At 49.8% G+C, this 18,371-nt stretch overlaps 1 protein-coding gene across 5 annotated transcripts; it reads left to right on the top strand.

Moving 5' to 3' along the window:
• The first annotated feature begins 1,162 nt into the window (after window positions 1–1,162).
• LOC104017403 (gametocyte-specific factor 1) lies at window positions 1,163–11,359 on the top strand. Of its 5 annotated transcripts, none has more exons than XM_087770278.1 (7): window positions 1,163–1,275; window positions 3,743–3,840; window positions 6,075–6,201; window positions 7,191–7,277; window positions 7,721–7,781; window positions 8,630–8,709; window positions 10,854–11,359. In XM_087770278.1, the coding sequence occupies exons 1-7, from the start codon at window positions 1,254–1,256 to the stop codon at window positions 10,859–10,861; spliced, it is 483 nt and encodes a 160-aa protein (XP_087626404.1). In that variant the 5' UTR covers window positions 1,163–1,253; the 3' UTR covers window positions 10,862–11,359. The 5 variants fall into 5 exon arrangements, with proteins under 5 accessions (XP_087626404.1, XP_087626403.1, XP_087626405.1 ...); XM_087770277.1 differs by having other exon boundaries at window positions 8,627–8,709; XM_087770279.1 differs by having other exon boundaries at window positions 8,627–8,709; window positions 10,850–11,359.
• The last annotated feature ends 7,012 nt before the right edge of the window (window positions 11,360–18,371 follow it).

Raw genomic sequence — 18,371 nt, 5'->3', positions numbered from 1 at the left:
TGCCCTGGGAAAAGAGGGGACTCGAGGGAGAAGCTAAGACCATGCTGCAGTGGAAAACACACCTCTTCTTCCAGTCATTCCGGTTTCCTTCCCTCATCCCTGAAAGACACTACGTAACATCAGGACAGGGATCCCCTCATGGAGCAGAACATGCCTGTGCCCCTGGGGAGCTCATGAACCCCGTAACCAGCCATCTTCCACACACATCCATGCTCTCCAGGCTCGTGTGTCCCACTCCACAGGCCTGAGAGACCTGCTCTTGAGCCCAGTCAACACGAGCCAGTGCTCAGGCAGATGTTGTGCTCCAACCACTGGGCTGCACCCCCATCCTGCCGCTGAAGGGACCTGGGTGGTGATCTGCAGAATCCAGGCCCCTGCATTGCCAGCCTTCTGCTTTGAAAAAGTATCTCTCCATTCATTTCTACATCCACTGAACATTTATATTTTGGTTGCAAAATGAGGCAATCATGAGGCAAAAGCAAGTGGCTTTGAACCCAGAAAAGTGAGGAGAGGAAGCAGCAGGGCTCTCTGATTTCATTTGACAGTAAAACCTCACGTTTCTTTCCTCCTGCGTTGCATGTGCCAAAGAGTAGTGTGTAAAAATGTGGCCTTTTTTTGAAGCTGGCTCTTTTCTCAGAGCCTTTGAGGTAGGAGACCTGTGAGGACAGAAATCAAGCGGAGCAAATAAGTTGCCTTGCTCCAAACAGCTGGAAACAGCCCAGCAGGTCAGGCCACCCAGCAGGGCTGCAGGGTGCACAGCTCCACCCTGCCCTCGGCCACCTTCCAGCTCCTTCTCAGCGGCACCCTCCTCCAAGACTTCCAGCGCAGGGACACACTCTCCTTACTTTGGGAAGGCATTTTGAGTTTTCAGTCCCCATCCTGGGCGCCAGTGGCGAGGGGGGCCATGGCGCCAGGCCGGCGTTAACGGTTGATGATCTTAAAGGTCTTTTCCAACTCAAACGATTCTTTGATTCCACGAAGCCTGGCTTGGTCCGCAGGAACCGCGCTGCCCCGCACCGCCGCGACCGGGGAAGATGGCGCCCGGCAGAGACCCGGCTCGCGGCGTTGCCCCGGCAACCGCCCCGCGGCGGGAGGGGCGTCTCGCGGGGAGGGGGCGGTTGCTAGGAAACAGCCGCGCAGGCGCAAAGGCGCCGAGCTGCACGCGGCTACCACTGCCGGAAGAGCGGCCCCGGCCCGGCCCGGCCCGGCGAGGCGAGGCGAGCGCCCCCGGTCCCGCGGAGCCCTTCCCCGCCATGGAGCTGGAGGATGACTTCGGTGGGGCTCGGGATGGAGCGTCACGGGGGAAAGGGGAAAGGGGAAAGGGGAAAGGGGAAAGGGGAAGGAGCCACGTTCTGCTGCTGGCGAGCCCCAGCGTGGCCCCACGACAGCAGCTCTGAGCCTGGCTCTGTGTCCGAGCCAAGAAGGCTCCAGTGGGTTCCGACTATTTAACTAGGCCAATGTTATACGTGGTTACCACATGGAGTGTGCTGCTGGTGTGGGTGGGGTCTGGCCTTTAGGAAGCATCTGAGTGAAGTGACTGAGTTTGGTTAAAGCGTTGCTCCTGCCTGTAGCCGTGGGCTCAGCTGACCCCCGCCATGCTGCGTTAGGATTGTTGTGGGTTTGTGTTGGCATGCGGTATGGCAAAGGGCCAGGGATCTCCTTTGCACATAGTATTGCTGTGGTGCCCCAGCAGCTTTGGGCATTACAGCCTTGTGTTAACTACATCTATTTACCTGATCAAGCCAGCTCCTGTGATTTTTGTGTTTGCTGTTTTACCTTCTGTGGTGAGGGCTTTCCTCTTCCTCCGGTACTCACCTGTCTCCTTCCTTTTACTGGTAATGCACTTGGTCTGATCTTGTGTTGAGCCAGTTCACAGAAAGAAACCACTTCTGATTGCTCTTCCAGGGGCAGCTGAACCAGTACAAAGCTTGTCAATCTTTCGTAATGATGAAGTCTTTAGTTCTCAGCTGTTCTAATAACTAAACTGCCTAATGGAGGGGAGAGGTGCTGACAGCAGCAGCACTGCACAGCTGAGATGGAAAGAAGGATTAAGTCCGTCAGTCCTTCCCTTCTAGTGGCTCACAGCATGAATTCTGCTCAGTGTGACCTGTGTAACAACATCTTAACTAGCTGTCATCCGTGGGCTGATATAGCTCCCTGACCTGGCTGTTGAGACAACTGGGCACGAATGCACGTGTAAGAGAAAGGGATGTGATGGCAGGGGAGCGGCTAAACTGCAGCAGCCCGTATTTAGATCTGTTTAAGCTACTGTGTAATCAAATCCTAAAGGTGCTAAAAGCCTGTGCAAAAAGAGTGGCAGAGCAGAAAGGAAGAAGGAAGCCTGGTCTGACTTCCTTGTGTGTGCTCCACAAACAGACCCGCAGGCAGCAGAGGGGACCCGTGCCTCTTTCTGGCTACTTCTCTTCCTCACTGAGACTATGGAAATGTGGGTTTTTTTAATAGATATATTAATATTTGTATTATATTTTATCTATAGATAGATAAATTTATATCATGTGTGCATGCACCCATGCTGCTTCATTGTTCAGAGCCCAGGTTCTTAAGTGTTTTAGCTGGTCTAGTAACTCCTCAGCTCCTAAATAATTGCATGATTGTCCTGGCTTCAGCTGGGATAGAGTTAGTTTTCTTCTTGGTAGCCGGTATGGGGCTGTGTTTTGGCTTTAGGATGAGAACAATGTCGATGATACACTGATGTTTTGGCTCTTGCTAAGTAGGTGCTAAGTGGCGCTCACACTGGTCAAGGACTTTACAGCTTCCCATGCTCTGCCGGGTGCACAAGAAGCTGGGAGGGGGCACAGCCAAGGCAGCTGACCCAGACTGGCCAAGGGGCTATTCCATACCACATGACGTCATGCTCAGTGTATGAGCAGGGGGAGTTGGCCGGGGGGGGCAACGATTGCTGCTTGAGGGATATGCTGGGCATCGGTTGGCGGGTGGTGAGCAATTGCACAGTGTATCGCTTGCTTTGTATTACTATTGCACTATTATTACTTGTTTTTTATTATTATTGTTATTATTACTATTACTACTCTTCTATTTTTATTTTACTTTAGTTATTAAACTGTTCTTATCTCAACTCACGAGTTTTCCCCTTTTGCCCTTCCGATTCTCTCCCCCATCCCACCGGTGGGGGAGTGAGAGAGCGGCTGCGTGGTGCTTAGTTGCCGGCTGGGGTTAAACCACGACAATGACTTCTGAAAAATTTCACTTAGAAGTCATGTGCACCATGTTAGGCACGCTGCTTCCTCAGAAATGAAACTGAATTGTCTGGCATTCTTCCTCCAGCAAAACTAGCTGTTGATCAAAAAAGATTTGGTTCAGACTGGCAATGCTCCTGAAGGCACTGGTGGGTGTGTCATCATCCCACTGATTCTCCTCTAAGATAGCTGGGAAAGTACTGCTGTCCTCATTCACTTTGAGTAAGTGTGGTTACCTACCTAATATGGTAACTTAAAGAGTTATTATGCTCAATGCTACTGACTACTCTGTGCCTGTTTTGACTAACATCCCAGTCACCCCAAACTTCAAAATGAATTTGTTTGGTTATGCAAAAGAGGTGCCTGCCTTAATGAATGGTTTCAAACTAAGAACTACTGGTTTAACTCCCTAAGATCACAGCCCTGATGTGGTGGTATGGTTTTTTCCCACTTCACTGTGTTAGTGATGCTAGATCTTGTCTCTGTAACTATTTTTTTTTCTCTCTGTTCTTCCGTTCTACTAGATGTTTTGGATCCAGACAGATTAATCCAATGTCCATATAATAAACATCATCGAATCAGAGCCTGTCGGTTTCCCTATCACCTTGTAAAGTGTAGGAAGGTAAGCTGGACTGCCAAACATGGCACTGAATGGGAATAATTCTGTGCATGTAAATATGACGCGCATGTTCTCATTCTTGCTGCATGTGCTGGCTGTCTGGAGTAAGTTCCTGACAAATAGCTTTGTTTAGCCTTTATTTCATATAACTGTATTATTTGTTTAGTAATAGCTTCAAGCACATGTGAGTTCACGCAAGACCAGTGTGGCTCTGTTGAAAGGAGATAGATATTCTTCATGGTTAGGTCAGGGAGGAAATTCTGGTGTCTTCCAGCAGCTCACGTGGAGGTCAGATACATTTTTCCACTTTAAGTTGAAGAGAGAACTCAGTCCGAGTTGTGTGCACCCCTTCTGGCTAGTCAGAGTAGAAGTGTTGTGATGTTGCAATTCATTCCTTAAGTGCTGGAAATGCAGCTGCATAGCAGGGGTGGTTTTGTTCATTTGTTTTGCTAATAACTATTTAATGTGCATCTGGCAGAAACTGCACATCCTGGGCTCAGCACATATGGGAGAGGGGTTTTTTCCCATCTCCATCTTTTATGCAGAATTTGAATACAAATAATGTAATAGGAAGTATTCCTTCCTTTCTTCTCTGTTGTCCTCATGGTTTGTTTTCTTTAAACCTCTTAAGTGCTAGCACCTGACTGAGTTTTGGGTTTTTGCTGAGACCTTTTAAAACCCAGCTGTTCCTCTTTAAGTTTACCAATAAGTTTGCCAATATGTTTTTAAGATAGTGTAACAGTGCTGTGCCTTCCAGTTAAGATGCAGTTCTAGGGTGTGTGTCCTGGTATCAGTATGTATAAACAATTCATTTTGGTGCTAGAGCCTTAAAAAAATACTAAGTAACTAGTGAAAGTGGTGGGCAGAGCTAAGTGGCAAGTACTTCCATCTTTCCAATGTTCAAGAGGGCTGGAATTTTCCTTGTTGACCCCCTGCAAATTTTGGCAAGAATCTGCGTGTGGGCTAGGTGAACAATGTTGGCCAGTAAACATTTAACCATGTTGGTTTTGTCCTTGTGGTGCATAACTAATGACCAGACAGTTTTGGCAAGCCTACCTAGTTAGGAGGATGAGGTGAAACAGTGATCACCAATCAGACGCGGTTGGTGTCTGTAAGTCATTACCAGAAGGGCTCAGGGATTATCATCTGATCCATCTGAAGATGCCACTGTGATTATTTGCAGTGGCAAGCGTCTGGGCGGAGATTGTCCCTCTTGCTTGGAAGTTTGTTGAATTTCCTTTGCATACCTTATGCATAAACCCCAATTAAATGCTTCCACCTCCCTCAGCTTCCCATTGCTTTGTGCAGAATGCAGCCCTGCCACATGAATGGGGACACCGCAAGCAGAGCAGGTTGAATCCTCTCAGCTTGAACTGCATTAGCATTGAGAAGCTGCTGCTCTGCAGCCAGAATAGCTTGCTCAAGCTAGTTGAAGCAAATAGTGGACACATGAGGACACAGCAACCCTGGCTGTATAGACTGGTTAATGACAACTGCCTTGGACGTGCCTGCAGCCTGTGCTGCAGTCACGTATCAGTGGTAGTGGAGGAGACGCTGCCTTAAGCAGCGTCTGTATGAGGCACATCTGCCTCAGGTGCAAGCCTGATCCCTGACCAGCAGAGCTGCACCAGCCAGGACCAGGCAGGCACTGGGACAGTGGCAAAGGTGTGCTTTTCCCAATAAAGCCTGCATCATTTGCAGGGGGTGGACTAATTTACCCTAGTAAATTGGCAGCTGAGCACTGTTTTACATGAATGGTAATCCTGTAGCACCAAAGTTTGCAGGTGGAATGCTACCAACTCCCTAGCTGTTTTGAAAGGTTTAAGTAATTTCTCTGCCTTTGTGCCTGCTTATTTAAAAAATATCTGAATGCTTTAAATTTGCCTAACATCTCTCCCCTGTTGTTTTTAAATTAGTTTTATCTGTGCTGTAAACCATGCAGCCATATTGCCAGTGGTGCAGCAAATTGTAGGGAGTTTAGCTGAGGGTATGTTTCATTTCAGTCAGCTCCAGGGTGGCTCAGTTTCTCAGTGAATTGTGTTTTAAAGAACAGTCATGTTAGTTTCCCCATGCATTTTCAGTAAGTGTCTGAACAATATATCGCCACTCCTTGCTTAGCCTTTTTTTTTTTTTTTAAAGCAACATCACAAATATCCTTGTTTTTTTCTCTGGATTAGCAAGAGATAAGTGAACTTGAGGAGAGATATGGCACATGATGTTGGTTTTCCCTTGTCTAGAACTACCCTGAAGTTGCAAAGGAATTGGCCACATGCCCCTTCAACGCTCGCCATCTAGTTCCTCAAGCTGACCTCAGCGATCACATAACAAAGTGCAATGACAAAGGGTTCATCGAGCAAGATATAGGTAAGAGAACCGCCCGTGCTTCGAGATGTTTGTTCACCCTGGGGACTGAGGTCTCCTGTTTGTAAGGGTAGCTCACAGAATAACCAAAAAGTGGGAGTCAAAACTATTGTCTGTAGTTTTGTGTGACACAGCAGCTTTGAGGAAACTTAAGACTTATTTCCTTTGATTTATTGGATAGGTTCACGAGAGTATTGCAGATGCTCCCAGCAGGCCTTGCACGTATTTTGTTACCAGGCTTGTAGAATAAAAAGGTTGTGCCCTAGACTGTGCATGTTGAAGTACCTACAGCAGGAGCTGGGTTGCTTTAATGACCAGACGGACAGGCACTTCTTCTTGTAAAGCTGATCTCCCTTTGTTGAGCCTTGACCAGTGATGCCATGTGAAAAGCTGATTTCTACCAAACAGGTGTCTAAGCTGTGGAAACCCCTGGAGCTGTTCTCCTCCAGGCAACCTGAATAGTTCACTCCCACTGAGAGATGGGGCAGCTCCTCTTCCAGGCTGCTCTGCTGCTGCACTCGCTTCATCTGCTGTACAATTAAGATTTCAGTCTCCTGCCCAGTGAGATAAGGTGGGAGGAGGGCTCTCCAAAACCACCAAAATATTTAGGAAAGCATCCTGTGCTATGCAGTGTCTTTTACATCCACTGCAGTGGCTCTTTAACTATTGCCACACTACAGAGCAGATAGATACTTTTCTGTCTTCTGTAGAGGCTAGCAGTGATGCCTGCATTCATGTAAGCAGGTTTCCTCTTCACTCGAGCATTCTTGCTGCAAAGTTCCGGGGGCAGAGTCTTTTCCTGTTCATTGAAAAAGACGAATTCGAAGTTGCTTGATTTCAGATCAGTACCTGGCTCCTGGGTGTACCTGACCTGTTTGCATTGTGCAGGGTTTCCTCTAAAGCCAAGAGATGTTTTGCAGCTCGATGCAAAGCACTTAATGTGTCTGAAGCAGGACTGACTGCTAGTCACTGAGTTTTCTCTCTTCCTGAAGTGAATCAGTCCTCTGGCTTCCAGAGAGAGCAGATGAATGCTGTGAGCACGTGGCAGGCACCTCCCTGTGATGAAGACTGGGAAACAGGTGAGGAATTTCTCCATCTGCCTTCTCCCTGGTCCTGTCCTTCAACTCCACTTGGGACAGTGTGAGTCCAGAGATCCCGTTCACTTAGGTCTCACTTGTAGGACACCTTGCTTATGCTCATTCCTAAAAACATGCATCTCTCCACCCAGCAGGCTTTTCTTGGTATAGAGAACTATTCAACGTGCTTGCCGTAATTGGCATGGAGACATATTTCCAAGCATCTGCTCCTTCCCATCTAAGCTTTTGTTCTTTATGTGCAATGAATGACAATGGAAACATGATAACTTTTGTGTTTGTCGGTTAAATGACAGTGAAGCAGACATCATTAGATCAACTTTTACTCCCTCTTGAACATGTAGAAATATGAGAAGAGATACTCCTGATCTGATGGTGGTTGCTGGAGTTTCTTAGTTCTGAGCTGCAACATCTGTTTCCTTTTGCAGAGTTGTTGGAGCAGTCAGATTCTCCTTTTGTTTGGGGCATGACCAATTCTGGCATGAACAGGTAATGAATGCGAGCTTGATTCCTTACAACAGTGTCTGGTATAGAGGAATATTGCAGCCTGCTCCCAACCCAGCCTCGATGGCTGGATATGGGCTGACTTTGCTGCTGGGCAAACCCTGGGAGGAGGGATAGTGATTCGCAGTGAATGTTCTTAGGGTGCTGGTTCAGTGTTACTTGCTTTCTTATATGACTTTATGCTGACTTTGGAAATGTGGCCAGGTGCCTCCCTCTGGAGCCTTTTCAAACAGTTACGGAGCTTCTGTTGAGCTAATGGTTAGCTAGCAGTCCCTTGCCATCTCCTGTCACTCAGACTTGGCAGATGTGCTGGTGTTAGGGGCCCTATGTTAGCAGAATTCCCCCCCCCCTTGCCCTTTGCAAAGTGTAGTCATGGTTTGGGTTTGGGGGAGCGAGGAGCTTAATGGCCAGCTGTGAACTGGGTGGAGCTGTCTTGACTGGTTTCATTGATCCAACAGTGGATCATGATTGCAGGCTTTATACAAGATGTGATGGCACCACCAAAGTTGCCAATGCCTGTTTTAAGGTTCGTCTAAGCCCATATGCAGCAACAGTCCTGCACCTGACAGCTCTGCAGTTCTGTGTGAGCTCCACCGTGATACAGCTCTGCTTCCATAGTGGGTGACAACAGTGCTATTTTGTTTCACTTGTTACACTTTTTGGAAAACTTTCTAGTGTTTAGAGCATACATAGCTCTTCTGAGCACCACCACCTCCGAGTGGCAAGGTTCCACCCCCTTATGTCCCTGCTCTCTTTCATGCTATAGTAAAATGCATAAATTTGAGCAACTGCATTTGTCAGGAGAAGTAACTGAAGTCTTTCAGTTCCAGTAGCACCTTTGAACAAAAGAATTGCTTGCCTTCAAGAGTACGTGCCCCGGAGTCCTTCCCATACGCCGTATCATGGAAAGGCTGTAAGTACTATGCATGTGGCTTTGGCACTGTGATTTCTGTAGATGGTGACAGCTGCTGAAACCTCTGGCTGCAGCAGTGCTTTATGGCCACTGCTGTGTGGTTGGAAGCGGTAGTATGTAACACCTGCCTCCTCGAGAGCTACTTCTGAAGGAATCTGATGCTTGGGTCATCCTCTGTGTGCTTTCTTTGAAGCCTCCTCTGTATTCTTTATTTCATATTCTTGACAGGCCCTTCATTACAGCAGTCCAATTTAAGCAGCCCCGCTCCCCAGCCACTTTGGCTGTGTCTCTCACAAGTCCGTCCACGCTATCTACACTAACCCCTTTCATCCCCCACCCTCCCCTCCCCCCCGACTTAAACCAAACGATTTCCTTGCTTTGTGCATCTCTGCTCACTGTCAGATGCCGCGAAGTCGGAGCAGGGGTACAGCTAGGGCTGCTTAAACCAGCCCTACTGGGGGAAAAAACTATCAAACTACACCTGGAGGTGGGAGGGAGGGAGCTTCCCTTGTTGAAGTGTCTGATGCTGAAATCACAAACCATTATTTGCCATTAGCAGCAAAGCAAAAGCTTAAAGGTGCTTTGAGGAATGACTGTTTCCCACTTGGAGCAACTAAACCTGGTACTCTTGGGGCTTTGCAGGCATGGCTTCTGCACAAGCCAGTGACTGTGCAATTGCCATAGCATCAGCCTGAATCTGCCAAACCAAATTAAAATACCACTTGTAGATACGCTCTGTTGCCAAGGTGACAAGTGCTGCTTCAGCAAAGGCCGCTCTCGCCTGGGGGAGTGGAGGAAGTTCTTGTATTTTTCTCCATCTCATGCAAAAAATGTATCTTACCCTTTTCAGAGCTGGGACTATTAGTGTCTCTTCCCCCTGGAAGTGCGTTCCCCCCGGCACTAAATGGCTCCCTTTCTAGGACCATAGAGCTCCTGCAGATGGGAGGTATTCTCTGGACCTGATGGCAGGACGCTGTAGACTTGGCTGTTGCTGCATGACATGTTTTTGCAACATTTGAATTTGTAAAACCGCCCTAGGTTGCCAAATCTTTTTCCCAAGCATTTGTTTCATAAGTTACCCTGATCTTCATTTGGTGATCTTTGTTACTGTTCTTGAGTAAATGGACTAATAAATTTACAGGGCACCAACTCAGAACCCTTCCCTCAGACAGCAGTGAGTAGTTAACAGGAAAAATGCAAGAATGAGCAAGTCTCTGTTGGTTCACTTGTCAAATGGCAGCGCTGATGATCTGTGAAGTTGTTCTGTTTGCTCCCATGATTTGGAAACAGCAGGAAAACTCTTCTGAAGTGGTGATGGGGTTTAGGGGGTGGAGAAGGGGGGGTGATTTTAAGTAGAGGAGGTGGGGTCTGATTAGGTTCCTAATCAGAGAAGTGATAGTGGGAAACAGAAGATCATGGGGGGTGGCACATACCACTAAAATCTTGTCCCTTAGCTTGATGCTTTAAAACAAGCGTGTGCATTTGCAAAAGAGGCCCCTTCAGAGTTGTGTACTTATGATGTTTTGTGCTAACTGTAAATGAAGGGATGCAGTTATGCTGGGGGAGGGGGAGAGGAAATACCCTGCAAAAATGGCAGATTTGTGTGAATTCAGCCCTTGGTGTAGTCCCATTTCAGTGGAGGTCAGGAACCACACAACGGAGTAATTTCCAGGAATTTCTACCCTGCACCATAAACATGTGTCTTGCATCTGCAAAGCAATACTACGTATTACTGTTCTCAGGGTTATGGGGTGTCTGGTGTGATTTCTGTGGAACTTTTACTGGGCATTTGTGAGAACATTTGGTTGTTTGCTGGGGAGGTGCAGAAAACTTTCTCTGCAGTAAGCTGCGGTCATAAGATCTGTAGGTAGTGAAGTCATATTTGAGGGCCTGTTACAGCCTGCAGAGCATAAAGTAAGTTCTGAGAGTTTCTCCAGCCTGTAAAGAGGCTGAGACTTCCTACTGCATAATGTTTAATTAAAATCATCTGGATCAGCCAAAAACCTAGAAGTATTTTTTCTGTGCATGCGCTTTTTGTTTTTTATCTTGTCAGCATCTGAGTTTGTCCATATCGGGTATGTAAAGTGGACAGTTGGTTTTAAACTACGTTGTCATTTACAAACTTCTGTCTTCTTCCTAGAAAGCATCCTGATCGCGCCTTCGCAGCTTCAAGCCTTAAGCCTGAGCTTTGTCACGGGGGTGCGTGGTGCTTCAAGTCATACAATAACGGAGAATCCTCCGTGAATTCCTCACAATATGCCTAATACCAAACAGGTGAAGTTTAAAGAGTACACTTAAGTACTTGCCTAGTTTCCATTAGGATTTTGTAGTTTTCTAACACTTAAAACATATTTGAGAGCTCTAATGTTACTCTTCCTGGTTGGTGGGGAGGGAGGAGGCAGGAATGGTTTAAATCACTAAAAATACATTTGGGACAGTAAATGTTTGGATCAAGCCGTGTATTTCTAAAAATGGATGCGAAGTACAAAATGGTATCTAAATATACAAACACAAAGAATTAAGAAACCAGACATGGTATCTGTCTAGAAAGAAGTTAATGCCTTTCACATTTGGAAAAGAATGTTCCTCCAAATACTGTATTTTCACCACTTGTATTACTACCAGTATAAAATAATACCTGGTGACTAGAATGTGCAAGATTAGGATTATCTTAAAGTTCAGTTCTGTTAAGGTTCTTGTTGGCAATTTAGAATAAAAAGGTTATGAATACTCTTGGACCCATTTTATATTTCTAAAAGACATCTGCAGTGATTAGTTATACCCTCATTCTGTTGAATAAGTAAATGCTCACACGATAAGCCCTCCACTCAACCTTTATTTGATTTTTTTTTTTTGTCACTTTGAATGAAAGTGGTGACAAATGTCAGCTGTGTGATTGTTTCTGATTTGACTGCAGCAGCTTATTTGCAGGATTTGTGGGCCAGAGCATTATAATTTTTCAGATAGATGCCATAATTGGGCCCCATTACCCTAAGTTCATTTTCCTGCCAGTTGGTGAAAGACTGGCAGTACTTAGTGCAGTAACTACCTGCTTTTGGTGAGTCTCGCCACTTGTCTGCACTGCAGAGGGGGTGAGCTTTGAGTGCACCTACTCCCAGGGAGCACATTAGCCCCAGCTCTTTGTCAGGGTGGGTCCTGGGAGAGCACTGTTCTCCAATAGCCCTGCCTTCCTGGAAAGGACCAGATGGGCTTGGAAGGTGATGGTTGTGACTTCAAAACATCCCCTGGCCACAGTAATCGGGGGATAGGGACCACAAGAAGTAGGTTTGCCATGTAGGGTAGGTGCAGCCAACACATGACAGACATCTGAGATCTGAAATCCCGTATCCTTCTGGGCAGCTTCCTCAAGCCCGTCCTGCACATGCCACTGCCTGTGACGAGCGGGAAACCCATCATTTTACTGTTTCCTGCAGTGAGTTGGGAATGCGAGATTAACAGGCTGTAAGGATGTAAAACACGAAAGATGACCCTCCTCCAGCGTTATGACTATTTAAAATCCCAGTATCGTCTGTCATTGGGCTGTTGGGATGAAGCTCCCTCTGATTGTTTTGTATTTACCACAAGACAAGGAATGCTTTAAGAAGTATGCCAAATGCCACCTACTCCAAGGTGGCAGAGCAAGGACTTTCACGTGACTACCACTGCAGTCACAGCCACATATCCCTGTGCTAAATCCTCAGTCTCTCTTATGATGGGCAGGCTCTGCAGTGCTGGAGCCTTCACCCCTATCCCTAGAGGCTGGATGTGTCCCTTGCCAGGAGAAGCTGGTGGGATGTTGGATGAAGGATGATGGGCTGATGGGGAAATATCGGCCCCTTTTGGCCTGCCAGGGAGGGTTTCTGAGCACACGCTTGGGTGACTCTTCCCCCAGCCTGAGCTTCTTGGTAGCTCAGTGGTGCCTGTGCTCACTCTGTGAGCACTCCTATGGGTGCAGCCTGCCTGCTGGGCCGTTTCTGCCTAGCAATAGGACTGGTCTGACTAGAAATGCCTATGGAAATTTGGGATAGAAATGGTTGTGTCTGCAGTTGTCACTGGTGACTCAGGAGGGAGGAGAGGAGGCAGCGTTTACCTTTAGGCACAGATTCCTCTGTGTTGCAGAGCCTGGACACACTGGAGTTCCTTGTTGTTTCTCCTGGTGCTCGCAGCCCTGCGTGGTGTCTGATGGGTCTCCTGACCCCTGATTTGCACCCAGCCACAGAGGTGCAGTGGCTCTGCTCAGTGATGAGGTGCACCCATGCTGTTGGTGCAGCTCCTGGACCCACAGAGGTCTAGTGCTCTGCTTTGTCCCTGAGGCTCACTGTATGGTTCTGCACAGACTTTCTCCTGCTGTAGGGCTGAGCCTGCGCTGCAGGACACCCCTGTGCTGTTGCTGTCCCCCACTGGGGCTGGAGCACAGCAAGGTGCACAGGCCTACGTGGATTGGGGGCGAACCAGATCACTTCCCCTTCGTGGGCTCTGTGTTCCCCGTGGGCTGTGGCCTGGTCAGCGCAGCCAGCTCCCTGCAGTTCCCCGTGGGGACCCTTGCTTGCCAGATCTTTCCTAAGTCAGACCCTCTTCCACACCTTGGCGGTCTGGTCTGCGGTGCCCAGCTCCTCTCTGCTTGGCCACTGGCTGCAGCTGGAACAGGGACACCATGAGCAGGGCCCTCTGCCACTTCCCACACTGTCCCTGCTGTTCTCCTCTGCAGGATGCAGTATGTGCTTTCCCTCAGCAGAGCTGCAGTCCACTGGCCCAGGAAAGAAGTGTCCTTTCTCCAGCCTTCCCTCTCCTCCCACCAGTTCCAGAGCACTGAGGAAGGGATAAGTCCCTTTCCTCCCCACTCGCATGGCCAGAGCCAAGCCTGTGCACAGATTCGTTTATTTTTCACTTCACTGTCTTGGGGGAAGAAGACGGGTGCTCTGCCTTCAGCCAGACATCTTTTCAGGGTCAATCCCCTGGTCACAGCCAGTGGCACCACTTTCTCCTTCTGTTCCGCACCACTTTCTCCTTCTGTTCCTTTGTTGTGATCTAGAGATGAACACAAGGTGCCTGTAATCCCACGGAGACGCACTCGTGGCTGCAGTGTGTCCATATGCATGGCTCACATCCAGTGGCATAGCCCTGGAGAGCCACGCTCCCCTGCCTCGCCCTCCCCCAGCAGTTCACACTGTGCTCTTTCCTCCTTTCCTCAGTGCTGTCTTCAGCTCATGGGGATTTGGGGTAGTTGCGTTTGTTCCCAGCCAATATCCAGGAGACGGGCACTGTCTGGTGTCCCCCCATCAATGGGGGCAGGGATCCTTGGTACTGCAAATAAGCAGCTTTGAATCTGATCAGTTAAATCCTGCTTAGTCACTCGTGTAACCTAATCATCACACACAAATACAGGGTCCTGAGCTATATTGGCTCCTGCCCGGTGCAAAAGGGAAGAGGGAAAGGGAATACGGAAGACTTTCCATGATGGGGGTGTTTGCAAGCAAACATAAAGTGCTGAAGGTGGGAGAGAGAGAAGGGAACACATCTACCTGGCAGGGCAAGGAAACACCAGCTGCAAAAATGCCCCTTCACGCTTGTCCTGGAAGGCGAACAAGCTCCTGGTAGTGTTTTGCCTTTGGAGTTCAGCGTCCAGCTCCTTTGTGCTGTGGTCAGGAAGGCTGGAGAAGAGCTGGGGGGTGGCGGGGACCAGGCTGTCCAGGGACTCTCCCCAGGGACTACGGCCTTGCTGCTTCGCAGCAGCAGTTCAGCCTGGCTTATGCTGATCAGTTGCATGCAGTGTTTCCTGTAACTCCCCGGGGACCCCCCTCCTGCTCCTGAGTGTCAGGTTCCAGCGGGCGAGAGCAGCACAAAGTCGCCTTTTTCTGGTAGATCAGGTTCTGGTGGCAGATCTCAATTTTACAACCAAACCACATTTAAGAAGTCATTTCCCCTTTCCTGGCTTTTAGTCCAGGTTATAACTCATAAAACCAAAAGCATGGTTTCAGCTCGGAGATCGTTCACGAGTGCTTGCTCAGCGATAGGCTGAAAATCACAGCAATGGCTGTGTGGGCTGCCCACACGGCTGCAGAGCTGAGCGTATTTCTCTCTAACCATTAGCCAAACCATGCAGACAAGATGTCTCCTTACGCAGGTCTGACGTGCACATTCCAGAGCAGGTAGATTGAAACAGCCCGTTCGCCTCCTATCCCGTGTCCGGGAAGGACCTTCCTACACAAAGCTCCCAGCCCTGCCGATGTCTGGGTGCCCCGTGGCAGCTGTTCGTCGTCCTCGGAGTGCGCAGGTCAGCGTGGGAAGGACCGTGGCCATCACGTCCCATCCTTGCTGCTGTGATGTCCCTGTCCTGGGAATGCTGCCGTGAGCCGCTGGGATCGCAGGCAGCACCTGCTCCGTGCTCCCAGCTAGCCCCTGCCACTTGGGCTCCAGAGGTGGACAGGCACTTGCACACTCATCCCAGAGCCCTGCCGCCAAACCAGGCGGGAATCCAGGGGCTGCAGGCCAAGTCCCTGCGGATTTCCATACAGCTCTTGCCACCGGCCGCTGGCCAGCCCGGCCGTGCCCTCCTCCCTGCCCATGAGGGTCTGAGTTACTCTGGAGGTACCGCGATGGCCAAGGGCAGCAGCACTCCTTTGCTCTGTCCGCCACAACCGACATCTCTGACAATATACCTGCCCTATATTTTGCGAGTCTGGTATCATCTGAAGCCCAGCCAAGTTGTCATTTCTACTGCCCATTTCCAGAACATTGCTATCGCTTACTGTTCTCTGGTACCCAGTCCCTGTTTTACCCCTGCCTTTGCTCTTAGCTTTTCACCTCCTAAATCCAGGTGCAAAGATACCCAAGAGTGGTAGAAGAACAAGAGCCAAATGATTGCCTGGGGAGGAGGAGGGCCGCTTGCTGCCAAGAATCCACCCGGGACTGGAGCAGCTCCTGCTTGCTGGGTGCTGGGAGAGCTGGAGTTGGGCTGAGGGAGGGGCGGGGGGTGCGCAGGCCTTGGGCAAGACAAAACAGAGTGAGGCAGGAGCACCCTCTGCAGAGCAACTACCGAAATCGTTATATTGAGACAGTGTTATCGTGAAACCATGATACCATCACCTTGGGATTGTCTTACAAAGAGAAATTTTTCTTCCACAGTTGAGGCGTTCAGTATCGTTACTACAGTCACGGGTTGTGTTACCATTGTTTTTGTTTTACGCTAAAGGAGGTGTTGGTTTTTTAATATCCGTTGTAATCATGCATTATAGGGTTAACATTTGGAAACAGTATACATAATACAGGCATACATATTAAGCTTTGGTAGACAAGTACAAACATCCTCTAGTACTTATCTCTACTGTCTTCCTTCCAACGTAATTCTCTCCCACCCAGCCATGATGTCTTATTATCTCCCCCTCCAATCTGTACATACGTTAGCCACAATTTCAGTCTGCTTTTAACTGCTAAAATACTGACTGCACTCAGCCTCTCTGTTTCAAAACGTTTACCTCTCCGTTGTGTACCCTCCTAGATCTCTTCTACACATGCAGTCACGCCTTAAAGCACACAGCTGATCAACAATCCTATTTCTAGGCTTGAGCTGCTGCTTATCATATTGAAGTCCTTCAGGGGACCACCCGAGAAGATAAACCGTGAGGACCTGTCTCAGCAGACTGCCAAAGGCTGAGCTCATCTCTGTATCTGGTTGATACCTACATCACTGGATGAATTTTTAACTTCTTGCATTCTTTGCTGGATATTTTCTGATTTAATAACAACTGTTTTGTAGCTGTGGGGAATGTCAGTTACAACAAAACATAATTGTATGAGAAAGATCATCTCACCCCTTGATCTCACATTTTAAATACACAAACAGCCACATTTTGCCTGCCAAGTTCTTCCTTTGCTGCCCTTGACGAGACCCCCGAAGGAAGGCTGAGCAGGACACCAGGGCTCCAGCCCCCACCTCCTGCATCGGTAGCAGGCCGCGGGCAGGAGAGAGGAAGGTCTGGCTGCTCTCCAGCGCCAAAGGGAGCGGGCAGCGCTCGCTGAGGTCCTGGATGGCTTCCCCACAGCACAGCTCCCACCTGCCCCCAGCTCCCCTCCACCCCAGCTGCCGCCGCACTCCTGACCCACCACCCAGCCAGGACCACCACCATTTCCACCACCCTTCTGAGCCACCACCACCTCCAGGGCCATACAAGGGTGCCGTGCCAGCACCAGTCTCAGTGGGGAGAGCCGTCGCTGGGAGCGCCTGGTCTGGAGCCAGCGCGCGCTGTCCCACCCCACAGGGCAGCAGGACCCGCTTCCTACTGCAAGATGCAGAGTGGGCCACCCCACAGCCCCCCTGCGACCCTCTCCCCACTGGTGCCTTCTCCTCTGCAGAACCCTCTCTCCATCCATTCTCAGTGAACTGGGGGGAAAATCCACCCCACCTTTCCCATCTCTTTTCTCCTCAGTGCACCCTTTCTCCCGCCATATGCAGGACATTCCTGGTTTCTGCCTCCCGGGGCGTTTCCATCTGGCTCCACGCTCCCTCCCTTCACAGAAGCGCGGCGAGCCAGTCCCCTCCCTTCTGGCACTGCTTCCCCCTCAGCTGGGGCATCTGCCGCCACGCGCCCTCCTGCACGGGCAAAGGGTGAGGAGGCTGCGGGAGGAAAGACCCAGATAGCTCCTGTAGTGTCATCCAGGTGCCTCCTGTAGTGTCACAGAAGCATAGAATCATACAATCACAGAATCGTTAAGGTTGGAAAAGACCCTTAAGATCATCGAGTCCAACCGTTAACCCAGCACTGCCAAGTCCACCACTAACCCATGTCCTCGAGCACCACATCTATCCGTTCTTTAAATACCTTCAGGGATGGGGACTCAGCCCCTGCCCTGGGCAGCCTGGGCCAGGGCCTGACAGCCCTTTCAGGGAAGAAGTTTTTCCTAATACCCGACCTAACCCTGCCCTGGCGCAGCTTGAGGCCGTTCCCTCTCGTCCCATCGCTTGTTCCTGGGGAGAAGAGACCGACCCCCCCGGCTCCAGCCTCCTTTCAGGCCGTTGCAGAGAGCGATGAGGGCTCCCCTCAGCCTCCTCTTCTCCAGGCTGAGCCCCCCCAGCTCCCCCAGCCGCTCCTCCCCAGCCTTGGGCTCCAGCCCCTGCCCCAGCCTCGCTGCCCTGCTCTGGCCACGCTCCAGCCCCTCCATGGCCGCCTTGGGGTGAGGGGCCCAGCGCTGAGCACAGCATTCGAGGGGCGGCCTCACCAGTGCCCAGCACAGGGGCACCATCACCTCCCTGCTCCTGCTGGCCACGCTATTCCTGATACAAGCCAGGATGGCATTGGCCCCCTTGGCCACCTGAGCACACTGCTGGCTCATGTTCAGCGGCTGTCGACCAACACCCCCAGGTCCTTTTCCACCAGACAGATACCTCCTGTAGTGTCACCCAGGTGCCTCCTGTAGCGTCCCCTTCCCTTTGGCTGGTGGCTCTGGTTCCTTTTGCTACCAATGCACTTATAGGAGCCCTTCTTACCCCTCACTCGTTGCAGTGCCAGCTGAGCTTTGGCTTTGACCCTTCAGTATTGTCTACCCATTCCGGATCGATTCCCTGTCCTCTGGGGTAGCTGAGCCCCGATTCCACTGTGAACCTCCTTTGCACATCTGAGCTCAGGCAGGGGGGGCCGCCCATGTGGGCAAGGTGGCCTTCTGCC

The sequence above is a fragment of the Nipponia nippon genome, unplaced genomic scaffold, assembly GCF_047370975.1.
Source record: "Nipponia nippon isolate SJK-2023a ecotype South Korea unplaced genomic scaffold, ASM4737097v1 scaffold_32, whole genome shotgun sequence".
Classification (NCBI taxonomy): Eukaryota; Metazoa; Chordata; class Aves; order Pelecaniformes; family Threskiornithidae; genus Nipponia; species Nipponia nippon.
This window is presented reverse-complemented; position numbering and strand designations above follow the sequence as displayed.

Coding starts and splice junctions, on each gene's coding strand:
- LOC104017403 (XM_087770275.1), top strand. CDS start 1,254: ATGGAGCTGGAGGATGACTTCG. Junction 1,276..3,742: donor GGAGCTGGAGGATGACTTCG/GTGGGGCTCGGG, acceptor CCGTTCTACTAG/ATGTTTTGGATCCAGACAGA. Junction 3,841..6,074: donor ACCTTGTAAAGTGTAGGAAG/GTAAGCTGGACT, acceptor TCCCTTGTCTAG/AACTACCCTGAAGTTGCAAA.